General features: G+C 38.6%; 1 protein-coding gene across 8 annotated transcripts in view; it reads right to left on the bottom strand.

Moving 5' to 3' along the window:
- Positions 1-19,655, bottom strand: part of TBXAS1 (thromboxane A synthase 1) — a 252,198-nt gene that overhangs the window by 68,371 nt on the left and 164,172 nt on the right. For all 8 annotated transcript variants that reach the window (XM_081957166.1, XM_081957163.1, XM_081957168.1 and 5 more), the window contains one exon: positions 17,708-17,838. In XM_081957166.1, coding sequence (XP_081813292.1) covers positions 17,708-17,838 — 131 coding nt within the window. The remainder of the gene's footprint in view (positions 1-17,707; positions 17,839-19,655) is intronic.

The following is a 19,655-nucleotide window of genomic DNA, read 5'->3' as shown; positions in this document are numbered from 1 at the left end:
TACAGTACATGTTCTCAAACTGTTAGGGTCACTCCCTAGTTTACGTGGGTGAAAAGCCAATAAGTATGTGAGTAAATATAATATTCCAAAAATTGTTAGAGACATCTCCAAAAAATTGGTACAAGTTGACAGCTATAATTCTGTAACCATTTTTTTTTTCTTATGGACATTGCAGCAACACAGAATTTTGCCACTACATGCGTGGTAGATGGGCTTGAGTCCTGGAGGAGAAAGCCTACATAAAAACTATCTGCCCTGGGGGAGGGCACATAATCTCTCCCAAGATTACTCACCCATGTTATGCTAGGTTAAAAAACAAAACAAAGCAAAAACACCCACATTGTGATTTATCACAAAACATAGATCAAGAAACACTCTGCAGTTACCCTCTGTTAAACTTAGACTGCATCTAGAATTAGGACAAAGCCTTTTTTCTTGGCTGTATGCTTCTTTGGAACCAATATTGAAAATAACCCCTTAATATCTTAGATACATGTTGCCTCTTTCAATTAGTAGTGTATATCGCCTCCCTTAAACAAGGATTCTTTTAAAAGAATCCTTTGTAATAATATTAAGCTGGTGCTGATTCAGCGATGCATATGACATTCTCTTGTTTTCAGCTGCCTTCCCTAGAATCTGCCCACATGTTTTTTTTTCTGTTTAGCAATCACTTTTTATGACTTTATGAGTGAGAGTGACCTGACCCACTAGCCTTCAATCCCCCATAATTCTATTTGTTTGTTAGATTCATATCCTGCCTTTCCTCCAAAAGCTCAAGTCAATTTACATTTTCACATTCCTTATGTTCAGCTGAACTGAAAGAAATATATCCCAGTGAGTTTCTATAGCTAACTACTGATTTAAACTGGGTTTCCAGATCCTACCATTAAAATTTATACACCAGGGAATCAAGATATTCAGTGATACATAGTCTTATAGAATTTTTGGATGACAACAGAAGTGAGATCCCTCTCTATTTTCTCCAATATGACACGAGAAATATTGCAATACCATAATATTCTCCTATCATGTATTGTAGTATAACATTATAATCTTTTGTTTTATTCTCCCCCCCCCCCACTATTGCCAATACTGTATTGTTTCTCCTTATTGCCATTGGCCAAGTTGATTTAAACAAACTTTAAAATATTTGTCAAACACAAACATTGTTAACACTGTCCAATTTCCTAAAGACCCCAGGAGTTATTAAAAAACAATGAGAAACAATATTACAGAGAAAACTATGATGTGTGTACATTAGATTTAAAAAATCTTCTGGTGGAGGGGGGGGGGGAGACCCAAAAATCATGTTATATAAATGAAACAAAAAGTATTCAAAGGTGTTTATTGACAGGAGGTGGAGGGGGGGGGGGAAGAATCAGAACTGGATATGTTTTCATGTCTTTTGGCTGATCCTAATAAAGCTATGACCCCTTTCCATTTACCCATTTAAAATTGAATAAATTTTAAGGGTGACTCTCATTTTTTGACTAGGTGAACATATTCCATATACCATTTGTGCTGATATTAGATGCAACGAAGTATTTTTGCCTCTTTGCCTATTTATAAGATATGAGATTTTGTGTGTGTGTGTGTGTGTGTGTGTGTGGGTGTGGGTGTGTGGGTGGTGATATTCAAAATTTTTTGCTACTGGTTCTGTGGGCGTGGTTTGGTGGGCGTGTCAGGGGAAGGATACTGTAAAATCTCCATTCCTTTCCCACTCCAGGGGAAGAATACTGTAAAATCTCCATTCCCTTCCCACTCCGGGGGAAGGATACTGTAAAATCTCCATTCCAACCCCACTCCGGGGGAAGGATACTGTAAAATCTCCATTCCAACCCCACTCCAGCGGAAAGATACTGTAAAATCTCCATTCCCTTCCGACTCTGGGGGAAGGATACTGTAAAATCTCCATTCCCTTCCAACTCCAGGGTAAGGATACTGTAAAATCTCCATTCCAACTCCACTCCAGGGGAAGGATACAGTAAAATCTCCATTCCCTCCCCACTCCAGGGGAAGGATACTGTAAAATCCCCATTCCCTCCCCACTCCAGGGGAAGGATACTGTAAAATCTCCATTCCCTCCCCACTCCACGGGAAGATTAGCGCAAAATCCCCATTTCCTCCCAATCAGCTGGGACTCACGATGCAGAGAAAGGATGGGGGTGGTGCCAGTCAGAGGTGGTATTTACCGGTTCTCCAAACTACTCAAAATTTCTGCTACCGGTTCTCCAGAACTGGTCAGTACCTGCTGAATACCACCTCTGGCTGTGTGTGTGCCTTCAGTGGTGACTCCTGGTGACTGCCTGGACTAGACCCTGCAGTTTTGTTGACAAGATTTTTCAAAAGTGTACTAGGGCTAAGAGAGAGTGACTGGACCAAGGCCACCCATTTGTATCTAAGGTGGGACTAGAATTCAATTTTTAGCCTGGTGCCTTAACCATTACACCAAACTGGCTCTCATAAGATTCATTAATTTTGCTTTATTTTTATACAGGTTTTCCTAAATGCTTGCAAGATCCCAAATAGCTCATAGGCACTCCTGAATGGAGTATGTATATATGTGCATGAGCTGATCAAGAGGCATAAGTCCAAAAAGTATTTAGAAGTATCCTAACTGGATCTGTGATTCCTTAGATTGTGTCTACTGTTTCAGCTTTTTACCAATAATCTGTCTTAACAGATTATTGGTAACATTAACAGATGTTACATTAACAGATGTTGCAATCTCACATTTTTCACCACCAGTTGCAGCTCAACTCACCATTCAGCTCTTGCCCTACGCATGGAATATTTGATAAATAAATATTAAGTTGCTTTCAGCAGAAATCTTTCTGACAGCAATTTATTAAAGCTGACATGAACCTTTAGTCCAGTGTGCCATGCATTGGTAAGTACATTATGGCATTAAGTTGTTTTCAGTTCTTGAAACTCTTGTGTAATTTGTCAGGAAAAATACCAGATGCAAACAAGGTTGATTATGCATCGTTATAACAGTTAAAAAGAGCAAAATAAATATTCCAAATTACATTCCTGATATCACGATAGGAAATAGAGAGAGGGCAAGAGGCAGGAGAAAGGGCAAATGAGATAAGAGTGTGAAGGAATAATTCATTACATAGGTCAAAGGACTTTATCAGATTATTGACACGGGAATGGTGAGAAACAAAGGAGCAGAAATATTTAACATACTGCCCTTTGATTCTGCATCTGGTTAAGTGGCATGGCTCAGCTAGAAGGAAAGGCCATCCATAAAGTTCCTTGGGCAGGGGAAGGGTGTGTGTGTGTTCAACAAAACCAATTCTGGGCATTCAGTCTAAATTCTAAGGAAATAATTGACTTAGCCATTTCCAAGTCCTGCACTCCATTTCCCTGATAAACTGCATTGTCTCTTAACATCCTTTATGGATAGTCCATAATGGTTGAGATAGCAATGTTATAGGAATGCAATTTGGTGGGGGCTGGATACAGTGCTTACAATGGAAAAACAATATCAAAGCATTAAATTCTAGTCAATGATGGTAATAAAGGATATTGATTGATACTACAGGAGCAGAGGTGGGATTCTATTGGTTCGGATCGGTTTGGGTGAACCGGTAGCTCCGACTATGAGCTGGGAGCAAACTGGTTCGCTCCGACTTTCCCATCCCTGCACTATACTCACCTATATTTCCTTTTCCGAAGCCTAGCGGATAGGCGCAGCACAATGGATTGCCGTGCCTCAGCTGTTTTCCTCCCCAGCAGTAATGTGGAAGGTGATTTCTCTGTAAACTGTGCATGCTCACAAACCGTGCACTCAGTGAACCAGTTGTTAAACTGGTAGGTTCCCACCAGTGGTAGGTTCCGGATCCCGGTGCAACTGGTACGGTGCAACGGGGCCAGGTGTCCACGAGTGCAGCACGGACACATGCATGCATACTTACCACCTGCAACGCTCTAGCTGCTTGGTGGAGAGTCGCGCATGTGCCGTACGTTCCGTGTACATGCGCTGAAGCCCTGATCAGCTCAAATACAGGTAAGGAGGGTGGGTGGGCCCTCCGGAGCACCATACCGGAACAGTATCTGGTGCTCCCAGCAGGCATCGGTAAGCCCGTATCCGGGCGTAACGGGCGTATCCAACCACTGGATCCCACCCCTATAAGGAGTATATTTCTGCAATTGTTATGGAGGGGCACCATATTCCACCTGGTAGTATTGCAAATTTCTCATCAGAATGGACAAGACAACTATATTTGCAGCTATACGCCAATTGCCTAATTAAATTGTTTACAAAATAAGTTATGAACAAGTCTCACCCTTATGTAAATGTTTCTTTTCTCCACATGTTTTAAGCAAAAACCCAGAATCAACATGGCTCCACATTTTGCTTCATCTGGGAGGCAAAGACTACTGTATTCAGTACAAAGTCACAATATTAAATATACTCTGAACAATACTGCAAGTTCCTGGCATGTCCCCATCCAGATTTCATCATTTCTTAATTTCAGCAAAATAGCAAAACTATGCCTAATTAAAGCCTTTGAAATTATGCCCAGGAAAGAGGGGGCAAAGGAGTCATGTTGGAAAGAACATTAAGGAGTTCTAATAGTTCATTTGTTTTTCTGTTTCTTTGTTCATTCATGCATTCATTCGAATTTGTTGGTCATTCAATTTCAATGGACATCTCTAGCAAGCCTGATCTGATTCCCAGAAAAATATATCCAATTCCAGTCAACAGCTTGCCCGGGTTAAAGATAGCAAGGCAGGAAGAGGAAAAGCTGGAAACAGAGATGTCAGTTATACAAATATTATGCAAGTGACTATAGAAGATAAGGATGAGAATAGGTCAGCTACCACTACCAATGATGTAAGGACAGCAGAATGAAGCTTAGGATTTAATTCTGCATTAAATAAATATATGACAGGACTCTACAGGCGTTAGAATGTGTTCTTTGTCTCTTTTAGGCTATTGTGACTGTAATAAAGGGGTTTTATAAAGTATATTCAGATTGATTCTAGACTTTCAATGAGTGCATCAACTTCCAGAGAGGATGATATGAGCGGCAAGTCCCTTGACCCAGTTCCACACTGAAACTTTGTTTTGGTAGAAGATCTATAAAACATGTTTCCTCTTCTACTTTGTCAAAGAGCCCACTGAACCAGCATTTATTTACCTTTATGTGTATTCATGGGTAGTATATGACATGGATGTAGGGATTTTGACAGATACAGAGGGAAGGAATACTCAATGGGAATGGGGCATAATGATTTTACTCTCTGCACTTGCTTTAAAGCAGTGTTTTTCAACCTTAACACCGTTGAGATGTCTGGATGTCAACTCCCAGAATTCTCCAGACAGTATGCTGGCTGGGAAATTCTGGGAGCTGACATCCAAACATCTCAACTTTGCCAAAGTTGAGAAATACTGCTTTAAAGAAAAACAGAAACACTGAAAACAATGGAAGTGGAAAAATAATTTTGGAAGGAAAAAAAATTAAAAACCACACACACACACACACACTGCACCAATTTTAATTTCTTTATTTGCTTTACTTGGTCACTACATATTAACTTAGCTCCCATCTTCATGGAACGTAAAACTGCTCTACTGGCTGTGATTCACCTCGGTCAAAGATTCAGTTTCTCACAGTGACCAAACAGATGCCCCCGGACTGTTTGCAAGCAGAATAAATACAGATCGTCATGAAGATACGAACCTAATGGAGCCTGCCCATTAGGGCCACATGTCACAATGGCCATTTAGCAAAACAACCTTGCTTAAATGACCTTCGCCCCTACTTTCCTGATGCAGCTGTTAAACAAAAACACACATTGTTAAACAGAGCACAAGATGCTTCAGGGTTGTGGGAGACCCTTGGAAGTCTAGCACAGGCCCAGAACCACCTCTGCAGACTTCGTTAAGGCAGCGAAATTAAGCAGTTTGTCCCATAGCTGCCATTTTGATGCACCTCCAAATGGGCAGGACAAAATGGTGGCTGTTTCCAGGTTGCTGCCATGTGGCCCAGGGACAAATTGCTCAATTTTGCTGCTTTAACAAAGTCTCACAGCACTGCAGAAAGCTCCTGAAAGCTCCTGCAGCAATGTGCAAACCTTATTAAGGTAGCAAAATGAAACAGTTTGTCCCCAGACAGCGCAGTGGTGACCCAGAAGTGGATGCTATTTTGTGCAGGTGAGATGAAATGGCAGCCACTTTTGAATTGCTGCTATGCAGCTCAGCGATGTGTGTCTTGTCTGCTTTCCCCAACATGAAGGAGAACATCTTGGAAGAGCTGGAGATCTTCAAAAAGGCAGTGGTGATGAGTGACAGGTACGTGAGGAGGAGGCACAAGCACTGTGGGGTCCTGGTGGAATGGGATGGGAGGCAGAGGACTCCATAGCATTGCTGTGGTCACTTTGTAAGAATGAATGAATGACCACAGTGGTTGTGCAGCTGCTATAACTTTGAAATGGCTCCAAACACTTAAGGAAGATCTTAAGATTATTCCTGTCCTTTGAGATGATGCCAAAAACATTGTGAATGAAGAAAACTGCTGGAAAACACTCACTGCCCAATGGACCTAATGATGATGATGACGTCATAACTTCAAATGGCCATTAAGTGACTGATCATACTTCAAAGATTAGCTATAGACAAATATTCCTCTCCAATTGTTGTTCCCTTGCCACCAGTGGTGGATTGCCAAATTTTTTACTACCAGTTCGGCCGTGCTCCCGCATGTGCTCACATGCACAATGCATGCGCAGAAGCGTCTGGGCAGGTGGGTGGAGCCCCCCGCCGCTGTTACTACAAGTTCAGTCAAACCGTGAGCAACCCACCTCTGCTGGTAACCAACATTTGGAGGAACACTGAGGCTTCAAGACTAGAAGCTGTTGATGGATCTATCCCCTATGGCTAGAATTATCATAGCATTATGCCCAATGCTTCAGATGTAAACGTGTCATAGATTTAATAAGAGCATTAGAAAAGTTAGCCTTTTAATTTCCACTCTCTTTCTTAATGATTTCTAACATGAGGATTGCCTTTGTAGCTGCTGTAAACTGAGCTTTCCCATTGTGCCCCCCAATCATTTTCCTGGTTAGATATAATTCAGACCCCATTAATGTGTATGTAAAGTTACTGATTCTCATCCTAATGGGCACTAGTTTATCTTTACTTAAATGGTGTTTATTTGTCTTTTAGTTAGCCACCCAGTTAAAGAAATAGGTCTTTATTTTATACCCTAAGGGCCTTACTAACTCACTGCTTGCCCCTAATCCAAGATTATTTGCAAGCAAGTTAAAAGCACTGATGCCATGACATATCTTTATGGAATCTTCTTTCTTCCATTGAAAAAGTCTGTTCATTTATTGCTATTCTTTGTTTTCTGTTAGCCACTTGTTAACAATTTGCAAAAGAGGTGGCCTTCTTATCCCACGAGCACTGAGTTTACTCATGAGCCTTCAACGAAGAACGTTGTTAAAAGCTTTTTTGAAAACTAAATATGTAAGGTCAACAGGCTTATCTACATCCCCATGTGTGGTGGAGTCCTTTGTGCCCAGTTTGTTTACTTGCAGATGTTTCATTATCCAACTAGGTAATAACATCACATTACCTACTGGGATAATGAAACATCTGCAAGCAAACAGCCAAGCTCAGGGAGCACCAAGACTTCACAGTTCAACCCAGAGCTACAGATAACTTCCAAAAGGTTAGTGGGACAGATTTTCTTTTCCATGTTGATTTTCCTACAGCAAAGTGGACATATATATTTTCAATTACTGTTTCTGCCGGCTTGACTGGAACTATAAACCTATTGATCTATAATTTCCCGCAACATCCTTGAATCTCTTTTTAAGAATTAGTGTCACACTGCTACCTTCCTGTTCTCTGGCACAGAGCCTAATTTGAGTGATGATACAAATTTTGCTCTGCTGGAAATTTCACATTTAAGTTCTTTCAGAATTCTTAGTGACACAGGTTCTGTTTAAAAATCATACCCAATTAGATTGACCCAGGCTCAAGAGAGAGAAAAGCACTGGATCCTGGACCAGGTGGTAGCTTTTTTCTCCCTCTGGACTTTATCATCCCTCTGAAGTAAAATAATGCCTTTTTTTATCTGCTGTACTTCTCCATTCACTGGTGACTGCAGCGCTCCAAAAAAGATTTCTCTCCTCCCACACCTGTGTCAAGGTTGTTACTTTATTGGCAGCTCTGCCATGTTGATGCTTTAGGAACAGCTCCCAATGAGAGGGGAAGGTAGCATTTCAATTTTCTTCCACCCTTGGTTGGGTGCTATCAGGTCTCCATTACAGTAGAGTCTCTGAAGACCATCTGGCATAATTTCCCTTCTTATCCCCATTTCTTTTAATTGTTTAGATCCCTTCTCTGAGAAAAAAAAATCAATCCTGGCTCAGTACAATCTCTTTTCTATTAAATACAAATGCTTTCATGCCTTCTCTGAGGTCTCCATATCCGCTTCAAGAATCATTTCATTCTGTTACTATTTCACTACCCAATTGCTTCCCTGCCTGATTTTTCTTTTTCCAATCTATTTACACAAATTGTCCCATGGTTTTCTTTAAGACTGTTGTCAAACGCCAAGCTTTTGGAAAAGGCAGATTCCCCCCCCCCCTTGGATTGTTTCCTCACAAAATTGACTAAGGTTTTACAAATTCTTGTACATTACTGGGATGCTATGCTAATGTTTTCCTGAATTTTTCAGTATTGTTTTCACCAATGCCCTCATTTTTTTAGAAGTTTCCTCTTCTGTAATCAAATGTGATTGTATTCCACAGTGCTGGGAATTTCTCATTCATGTGTATGCTGACAGTATTATGTTCAGTTCTACTATTGGCTGCAACTAGCACCAGATCATTGCCAATACTTAGAATTAAGTCTAGACTTGTCTCTCCCCCCCACCTCTGCTTAGTTCCAAGGCACATTCCAAGAAGTAATTTACATTTGTGACCAGATATTGTCAATCATGATGATTCTACAAGGAATTTGGTCTTTCAATGTTTTCTAGTATATTAGATTTTATGCCCACCTTGATATAACGTCAGCTGCTTCTACCAATGATTCCTTGTCTTTCCTATAAAGTTTGTATCCCAAAATTTATTTGTTTAATTTGTTTACTGCCCAACATGTCCCAGGGCAAGTCCTAAAATGATTGCATTCCACCGATTCTCCTCCTCCTCGTTTTTGTTATATCCACTATATTTACAAATTTCGTTTGCCATCTTGTACTCTAAATTCCCCATAGAAATCTTCTTCAAGGAACTATTCAGACATTGGCTTTCCTTCTTAGATGTGGGTTGTAAGCAGAAAACAATATTTCTTTTCAGGGAATTGAAAATAGTCTATGTTGCTCACACATGGACTTTCATACAACCTTCAAAAATATGTTCAGGTTTATTTTTGAAGCAGAGATGAACAAAAGTTGTATGTATATATATTATGGAAAAACGATATTAAGTTCTTCAAAACCATAACTCAAGTCTCGCCTTGGGGCACAATCCAAGCAAAATTAAGTGAAATCAATTGAGTATAAGCATTTTAACTGATGTACTGAAATTTCATTGATTTCAGTATTGCTTAAATGCACTTAGTTCTCCCTGAACTCTGGCTTTAGTGGTCTGTGGTGGAGTTGTTTGGAATAAATCCCTGCAGAGTTGGGAAGTATGTTAGCAGAAAGAAGGAAAGTGGCCCTCCCATTTTTGTTATAGAAATTATGAAAACAAAATTGAATATTTTTTTTCTTGAATGAATTTATAAAATCCCTGAGTGCTTCAAATAGTTGCCAGTTGTACTCAGTACTATCGCAGAAGATAGCAAAGTCCACACCAAACTTCCGGAAGGCAGGGATAAAAGACCAAGTTAAATGAGCTGTCCACTTTAAGGGGCTTGGAGGAATATAATAAGCTGGGGTAATCAGCAGTCAAGACTAAGTTCTTAAGCTTCTGAGAGGGACCAAAAAAAATAAAAAATAAAGGACAATCTAGCTCTTCCATAAACTAGCTTTTCCAAATACAAATAGCTTTTATTTTTAAGAACCCAACACGTTTCAAAACCAAGAGCATGAGCTTATTTTTTGGGGGGGGTGGTATTGATTGTGATAAATACTTTAGACATTCCAATTCTTAGAAAAAGAATCCAATCATGTATGAAAGGCAGTTATTATTTCAACAGATTGCTCCCGCTTATTCCCAGCATTTCAATGTGCAAAGTACTGTATTTTTCACACTATAAGATGCTATTCTAGGCAGCGGCCGTTTGCCGCCGCCAATTGGCGGCAGTGAATGGACAGCAGAAAACAGGCAGCAGTGATCGGGCGGAGGTGAATGGGTGGCAGCGATTGGGTGGCAGCAAATGGGCAGCGGCAAATAGGTGGCGACGAACTGGCGGTGGTGATCCCAGCCACCTAGAACAGTTGATCGGCAGTATTCTGGGAGGCTGATCCAACTGCCAATCAGCTGCTCGGCAACGAAGGCTCCAGTGTTCCCCGGTGGAGGCAGCAGACACGGAGGAGGCAGTCTGTTTGCTTCAAGTATGCTAGCCAAATGAATACCGGATGGATGCTGGGAGGCAGAGGCAGATTTTATTTTTCTTGTTTTCCTCCTCTAAAGCTAATGCGCATCTTACAGTCCAGAGCGTCTTATAGTGCAAAAAATACAGTATTTATTATGCTTAATGCCTTGGAATGAGGAGCTTGCAGTTCCAAAGCATATTGGGAGGTAAGAAATATCAGCTGCTTGCATTTTAGAACATTAGTTTCTCTTTTTGCATGTTCTTCCTTTTTAATTTCCTGTATCACAAGCCCAAGTACAAAGATGCTTTTTATAGTCAGTTACATTTCAAGTGCAACTCATTTTAGTTGATAAAAGTCAACCAAATGGTTCATCATAGGAACTTCTTTTGACTGCCATATTTTCTTTAGACTCTGATATCTGAGCTACATTCATTGCTCTTTAAAACATGTCTATTTGACCTAGGTTTTTGTCCTTGTCTTCACTGACGCCTCAAACTTTTCATTCAGGGCCACAAAGTGTCAACATGTAAAACAAAAAGTAGATCCCTCTTGTGACCTAACAAGTTCCTCAGATAAACTCAGAGACAACCTAGCTTTTTTGTTGCTATGATCATAGGTTGGGATGGAAGCACTGATATATTTGGGAAAGTCCAAAGTGTTTTAGCTTCTTAATTCTGAGTAACAATAACATATTAGTATGAGAAAATGATTGAGAAAATAGATTGCTTCCTGGAGCAAATCTGTGGGATATTGCTATACAATATCAAGCAAACATATTGAATAGGCAAGGTAGTAGGAATATAAAATAAATTAAACATATGTTCCATTTTTAAATATGTTGGGGAAAGGATGGGATATGGATAGGATCGGATCAGATGAGAAAGGAAATATAATAGAGAATAGAATAGAACAAAGACTAGATAGAATAGATTCATACCTTCCATATCTTTTTTTCACTGAAAGAAAGCCACCCATGTAGAACACTGTTCATTTTGCTTGTTTACACAATAATTGAATTATAGAAATGTGCAGCAACAGCACTAAACTAAGAGAAATCATTTATCACAAAATCAACTGTTGCTGCAATCACAGATTGACTCTAGCCCAACATAGTTTTGCAAGAGAATAAAAAACTTGACTTTATGGTATGGTAGATAATAATCCCTTCCATTATTGCTTGTGACATAGTAGCTTTGGGCCATATCTCTTCTGTTCATTGGACTTTTTAATCACTGTCTGATTATCCAGGAAACAATTCTTCATAAATGGAAATAGCAAACTTTATGTCACATAAAGGACAAATACAAACCGTGCAAAAACCTGTAGTTCACTTAGTAAGTGGTTTTCAGCAGTGGTTTGTCACTATTTTTTTCTAGGGGCTGAAAGAAAGTGTCTAACCGAAGATCAGGATAAGAAGCAATGGATGGAAACTAATCAAAGAGAGAAGCAACCTAGAACTTTAGATTAAATGTCCTGACAGTTAGAACAATTAATCAGTGGAACAACTTCAGAAGTTGTGGATGTTTTGGACTCTTATCTCACCCATGCCTTGGCTACAGCTTTCTCCTGTTCCTCAAGGCTATTCTCATAGTTTTTCAGAGAAGACTTATAAACATTACATTATCTTAATGTCTAACCAACCACCATTTCTTCCTCAATAAATTCATATATTACTAGTTAATTGTGGTATATTATGTCACAACTTAAGGGGACGTGGTGGCTCAGTGGCTAAGGCACTGAGCTTGTCGATCAGAAAGATCGGCAGTTTGGCAGGTTTGAATCACTAGTGCCACGTAACGGAGTGAGCTCCCATTACTTATCCCAGCTTCTGCCAGCCTAGCAGTTCGAAAGCATGTAAAAATGCAAGTAGAAAAATAGGAACCACCTTTGGTGGGAAGGTAACAGTGTTCCGTGCGCCTTTGGGGTTTAGTCATGCTGGCCACATGAACACGGAGACGTCTTCGGACAGCGCTGGCTCTTCGGCTTTGAAACGGAGATGAGCACTGCCCCCTTGAATCAGGAACGACCAGCACATATGTGCGAGGGGAACCTTAACCTTATGTCACAACTGAATGTATTTATATACCAATCAAGTTTACAACCCAAAGTAGTCATATTCATATGATATTGTAAGGCAAACCCAAACAAAAACATTAGAGCATAACAGGCTATGTAAATAAGGACATCCTAAATCCCACCATCTGCTTCTATTACAAGGATTATGCTGCATAACAATCACGAAAAGGAAAGCTGAGAAAAAGATAGATGAGGGAAACAACCATAGGAAGGCCAAATTTGAAAGAAGGTCATTCCATAATTTTTTTCTGCTAAAGGAGGAAAGAAAGATGGCGCCTCTCTGTTTCATTCGCTCTATCAAAATGGATTCTGGTCTCAAATCTAAAAGAGGAAGTGGTCATTGGATCTTTATAAACCATGTCAGTGTCTCGTTCTGCTTCTGAGGACATCAAACTACTTTGGAGGTAATTGAGGCAGACACACCTCTATCTGGCAATTTATACCACAGCCTGCCTCCAAACATCTGCAAAGTTTAATAGCAAAACTGGCTCTGGTTGAAAGTGAAATCTTATCTCTCATATAATTTGTAGGCATTTTGCTTCTTCCTAAATGCCTTGTTTGAATGAGTTGGCAAAATTCTCCATGCACCTCAGCAGTTACTGCTTAGGTTTAAATCTCCATTAGGTTCCTTTTCCATTGATCTGCAGCAAAAAAGCCAATTAACCAAATTAACCATAACCTATGTGTGTTGGTGGGTTTACAAAGCAAGCAAATTCTTAGCTCCATTTTTTTTTTTTGGTAAGCTTTTAAAAAGCCACTCAGATGGAAATGCCACTGCAGTCAATGTTCCTCCAGGGTTGAATCAAGAACAATGAATTATTAATCTGCATGACAATTTTCATGATAGGAAGCAGTGGGAAAATCAAGGAGGAACTGTGTGTTTTAGAAATTCCCTGTTTGGGCTAGTTTACATTTGATTGTAGCTTTTATGAAACTCATTTAAAATTTATGATGGCTCTTATCTGAAAAACATTTTTCATTCTTCTGCCTTATACAAACAATAGGCTTTACAAACCAAATGTCTGCAAAACGTATAGATATTTCACAGGCAGTCACAGTGCTGATATAATGATGATGATTTAAAAGCTGCTGTTTTAATCAAATAATTATTTTCACAGTGGTTTTACCAGGTCAACCAGCAGTCCAGCTACTGTAAACATATTTTCCTGGTTCATATGTTTCCTTCCATCTGTTTTCTCAAATTAGCTATAGAAATGGTCTTATGTGGGAGTCTCATTAATAGCATCTTGGCTGATTTAAGATGTTGATAATTATAATGATGATGGTGAGGATGATAATGATTCTTACCACTTGTAGCTATAGTATAATTCTTAGGATGCATCTTAATGTAGGAAAAAGCAGAATGCTAATTAATTACACTTAATCTCTCTATATAAAAATGGCTGTGTGTGTGTGTGTGTTCCAGCATAATTCTGGAACACCTCAAGCAATTTCAACCATACTTGGTACACAGATGACTTACTCTGTGGAAACAAATATTGTGGGGTAAGACACCCCTAACACCTCTTGGAGGGGGGGTGTTCCGTTACGATACAGCCTGTTGTGCCTTCAAGTAGCTTCTACTGTACTGTTGTAAAATGTCTTCTACTGTACAGTATAGTTGCCATGGTAATGGCTTCACAGTATTCCACAAGGGGGCTCCCTCTAGTAAGGGGGAAAATCCAACATTCGAAATTACATTTGGTCCAGACATTTCCCCCCTATAAATAAATACCCTGACAACGGCAGGTTATCAGCTAGTATAATAATAAATTAATAGGAATTCCTCGTACTCCAGAATCCTCTGAAAGGATTACTTATCTAGTTCTTCTTCCTTTTCCCTTAGAATGTACCTGTTCTGTAGATACAGCTTTTCAAAAAAACAGCTTCTTGCAATTCTGCTTTCATTACCTCAGCTTTCACAGAAACAGAAAGGAACTAGCTACTTTTCTCGAAAGCAGATTTTACAAAATCTGCACAGCCACAATATTCTTGTTGCATTCTTCTTTTCTCTTCTGAAGAAATTTGAAAGGGGGGTGGACAAATATATTGCTGGGAATGCAGTATAGATTGCTGAGAGGGAGCGGGTGACATATATTGCTGAAAAAAGAGGACACAAGCAACTTTGCCTCAATAGGTTAATGTCAGAAGTGACTACATTCAGGTTTGATTTCTGCAATGTGTTGGCTTATTTAAGCCTTCTGAAATATGCCCTTTTAATCTAACCCAGGTCCACATGAAACAATTTACAAAAGTTCCATTTTCAGTACTGCCAGTACTACTAGAATATTGGGTAGAAGGTGTAATTAAACTGTATTTTTTTAAAAAAACAATAAAGTACATTATTTAAACAAAATAATAATAATCCCTAACTCACTTAGTGTCCTTGTCAGGGTGTAAAATGCAGCCCTGTATTTAACGAGGGATGAACCGTGGCTTCTCCTTGAAGTATACTTGATAATTAAGCAAAATAAACCGGAGATATATTCTAAGAAACACATTTTATTGTAAAGAAAATGAAAACACAAAACTTACTAGCTAAATGATTACATTTTGGCAGAGTTCCTGCCTACCACCTTGGCAAGCGAACAAAAGACAAAGAAAGTGAAATAATAATGATGAAAGAAGGTGGAAGAATGTGTGGACATGCGTAGTAAGTTTAGCTGATAAGAGTCAGATCAGTCTACCGTATGTCTTAGAGTTGAAGCACAGCTGGCAAACAAAAAAACGCAGTGACAGTCCTGGATTAAGAATGTCCCTGCACCCTCATCTAAGCTGTGACAATGTTGCAAATGTACACCTTCGGCTGGAACAGATTGTCTGCTCTACTACCAGGCTCAGAAATGGGTGTGGGACGATTTACTGTTAATAATCTCCCACTTTCTTCCCTCTAGTCAAGATGCCGAACATCTAATATAAGCCAATTTATTTTGGCATCTGAAAAACAAATTCAACAAGCACATCCTCTCCTCTCCGACTGAATAATTGACACAGCAAATTTTAAAAGTAAGAGTTTTCTGTCTTTCAGGATAATGCAAACCAGCTGTTTGAGGTGACCTGCTCGGCCTTTTAGCTGCTCCCTCTAGAATATGGACAAAAACCCAACACTGTTTGACATCCCTTTCTTAGTCACTCTGAAGGATATTACAAATGGCAGCAAAAATTATACTGGTCAGATTTCTAAACCTGTTGTCACCACCGATGGGCAGCTGTTTTTCCAGATGTTGTAAGCCCTACCATGAGAGGCCAAAATTGTACCTAGCACCTTCTGCAGAGCTTTGAACTGCAACTAGAAGGAAGTAGGAAAGGCCTCTAATATGATTTATTGATTTAAGAAAATGAACATGGTCTCCCAGCTTGTATAACATAGCTCTGAGCAGTTTACAGCAACAATAAAATTATGTAAGAAAAAAAGATCTAAAAAAATAGCACCCAATGCCCTAAAACAACAGTCCCCAATAACAACATTGCACAATTGGGCTTCAATACCAGAGCCAGTTTGGTCTAGAGATTAAGGCACCCATCTAGAAAGCGAGATGTTGTGAGTTCTAGTCCTGCCTTAGCCAGGAAAGTCAGATGGGTGATCTTAGGCCAATCACTGTTTCTCAGCCCAACTCACAACACAGGATTGTTGTCGTGGGGCAAACAAGATGAAGAAAATGTGTTAGATATGTTTGCCGCCTTATTATTTGTAATAAGTTATTTGTAAAAATATTGCTTTCATTCTGGACCACATATTTGCTCCTTGAATATTGATTTATTAATTAAATTTCTATTATCAATATTCAAGGACCAAATATATGATCAAGAATGAAAGCAATAAATACAAAATAAGTATCTTGAATAACGGGATACAGAGATGGAGAGAGAGACAGCATAAATGCTTTGTGGAAAAACAGGTTTTAAATGGATGAAATACTAGTCTTGGAAATTATTACCATTAATTTTGAAATGCAATGTTCGTTCTAGTGTTAATGAGAACCTTTAACCACCAGAAAAACATTCTTGTAGTCTTTTCATACGTTATTTTGCAATGAACATCAAGAAGAGCAAAAAACATCTAGAAGTCAAGGTTAAAGCAATCAACTGAACTGTTTAGCATTTTAAATTGAGCAGCTACAGCATTTTTGAACAGTGTCCTACGTCAGTTTAGTTATCATTCCTATCATCAGCAGAGGCAGAATAATTTCAAATGCCAGAAGAAGAGAGAAGAGAAAGTAACAGAAAAGGATTATTGAATTAATGACCAGTTTATGAGTTTTCCAGTAGTAGCCAACGTTGTTAAGAAACAAACAATATTAATGTACATTGTTTAACCAACAAAAAAGCTTGTCTATTAGTAATTTCAATACAAGTTACATAACATAGGACCGTTTCATGTAAGTTAGCAAAATAACTGTTGCAAATGTAATATAAAATACTTTCAGAAAAACAAATACAACTAAAAATTGCCCTAAAATATATACACTTTAAAGAACAAAATGCTTTAAAATCCTTTTCTTTGGCCGGCTGTCAAGAAAGCAAACATGAAGACAAAATGTATGGATCACCTTTTTCTGTAATGCCAGCATAGATTTGCCCATCCAATGTTGCACAATAGTTCTCACAATTATACTGTTCACCTTAAGTTTCTGATAGATTCCTTATGTTAAGGATATAACTTTGGAGAATGTATAGATTCTTTCTTTTAATGCTGTTTTATGATATTAGTATAGCACATAAATAGTACATTATATTATTTAGCTACGGTAGTTTTTTATGCAGTGTTGAATGGAGTTTAATAAAATTCTTAATGTTTAGATAAATAAACTTTTAAAGTCAAAGGAAAAAAGTTTACATCAATATTTACTATGATTTCTGAAATGTTAATGTTAATAAGCATAACATTGTTTAAATGAACAACTCCCGCTAATTGTATATTTCACATATGTATCCTTAACAGCAGTATGACTACTGTAGACTCAGTCTTACAATCCTATAAATTTCTACTCAAATATAGCAATGTTAAGACAAGGCCAAATGAAATCAATTCATTTTTGAATTATATCTCTAATATTGTTAGTTATATAGAATGAAATTAAATAGTTCTTTAGTCTGATCCAGCAACACATAAAATGCCTTACCTCATTTGGATCCTGCTGGTCTCGTAAGGTAATCATATTCTTGATGAGACTGATAAAAAATCCATTCACTTCATCTCGTTTCTTATTTGGCAAAATGCGAAGTAGAGGGATCATTATATATGGAAATGCAACTTTAATAGAATTTTGAAAGAGCAACATTAGCAGTTGTTCAATTATCAATAAATGCAATTAATCCCAACCCTTAACATCAGACTATTCTTTCTTCTAAATTGAGCAGTCTACTCTTCTTCCTTTTTAACTTTTTTAATGATCTAGCTTATCTTCTAAGAAAAGGTAAGATAATTTCAGTAAAGAAATAATAATTAAAGATTGTTCCAATTGATAACATTGTCCAAAACAATTTTGCTGCATAGATGCTGAAACACATTTAATGCATGACAAGACTTTTTTAAAAAGTTCCTAGAAGTTGTGATGTATGATGGCTATAAAACACGATTGGGAGGCTACAAATTCATACCCATTAACCTGCCTTGCTCTGAAATCCAGTCTGCCTCAATCACAAATATCTGCATATTCTTCACAAACAATATTTACAGAGTCCTGAAACAATTAGGTCTGTCTTATGGCTGTAGCAAGGTTTTGTGTAAATGCACCATTTAATTAATGAACCATGAAGCAGAAGGTCAGTGGAGACTTTTCATATGAGAAATTTGCCCTGAAATATTTGTCCTTTATAGCAACTATCTTGCTAGTGTTATTATTAATATCTTACTTATGTTCACTGCATAAATTTAAAAGCTTAATCGGTGTTTCTTATGCAAGCAGCCAGTACTTTAAAGTGAAGAAAAATGAATTTCTGTTTTACACAGTGACTATTGTATTATAGATGGATTCAAAATAAAAGTAAATAAAAAATTAAAAAATATAAAACTGCTTTCTTATACACAGAACGGAAGCTTGTAGTTCAATCCCATTCATTTGTACTTGGAAGTAAGTCACCATGGGAGGCATATTCCCATGAAAATATTAATAAGACGTTATTATATTTTAGCCACACTGAAACTGGGACACTCAAGACGGAAGTTAGAGCAACAAAGACACCAATATTACCACTTGCAAAAAACAACATAGTAGATATTCACTGTTCATTTTCACTGCCATTTGTTAAATAAAATATAAAGTAGCATTGTTAAGGAGTTATTTTCTTTTATGTTTATTTCAAATATTTAAAGTTGTGGCATAATGCTATTTGTCTCAGTTACAGTATTTGATGGTATACCCTTTTCTTTTTGATATTTTATATCAGCTACATCCAATCAGTACTGCTAATTAAAATATTCTTAAAGATTGGGATAGGGCTCTATAAGGACAAATCTGGAGGGATGGGGGTGGGGATCAGTTCAGAAGTTGGCATTCAGGAACAACAGGTAGTTCTTGCTTAATGATAGTAATGGAATCTGGAATCTCCTTTGTTAACTGATGGAGATGTAAAACATGATGTCACATGATTGCGTTACTTAGCAATGGCCATCCCAGCCGTCCTTGCTGTCATCATTAAGTGAGGATTGTGGGTCATTAAAGAGGATCTCTTTGCCTCTTCCTACTGGTTTCCAAGAAGCAAAGTAAATGGAAAAACTGGCAGGAAGTTGCAAATCCTGAATGATTAGTATACAGTCCAGTGGGTGGGTGAATGGCTGCCTCGATGTGGTCAGAGGATGGCCACGGGGGAGGGAGGAGTGTGCAGATGGCATCTGCCACACTACATGAACACAGATGGGGTAAGTTCATGGCTGGCTGCCACTTTATTTTACAGACACAACCAGCTGGGCAGGCCCCGCCAAGTGCAGGCAAGAGTGCTGCAGGAGGCCACACATGACACAGTGTAAGATCCCTGGGATCTCGTGTCCCACAGCCATGCCCCTTAAGAGAAAAAGCAGCAAGAGTAACCTCAGACCCTCGGTGCTGACTTTCCTATTAACTTTGCTTG

Source organism: Natrix helvetica (genome assembly GCF_964273705.1).
Source record: "Natrix helvetica genome assembly, chromosome: 6".
NCBI lineage: Eukaryota > Metazoa > Chordata > Lepidosauria > Squamata > Natricidae > Natrix > Natrix helvetica.
This window is presented reverse-complemented; position numbering and strand designations above follow the sequence as displayed.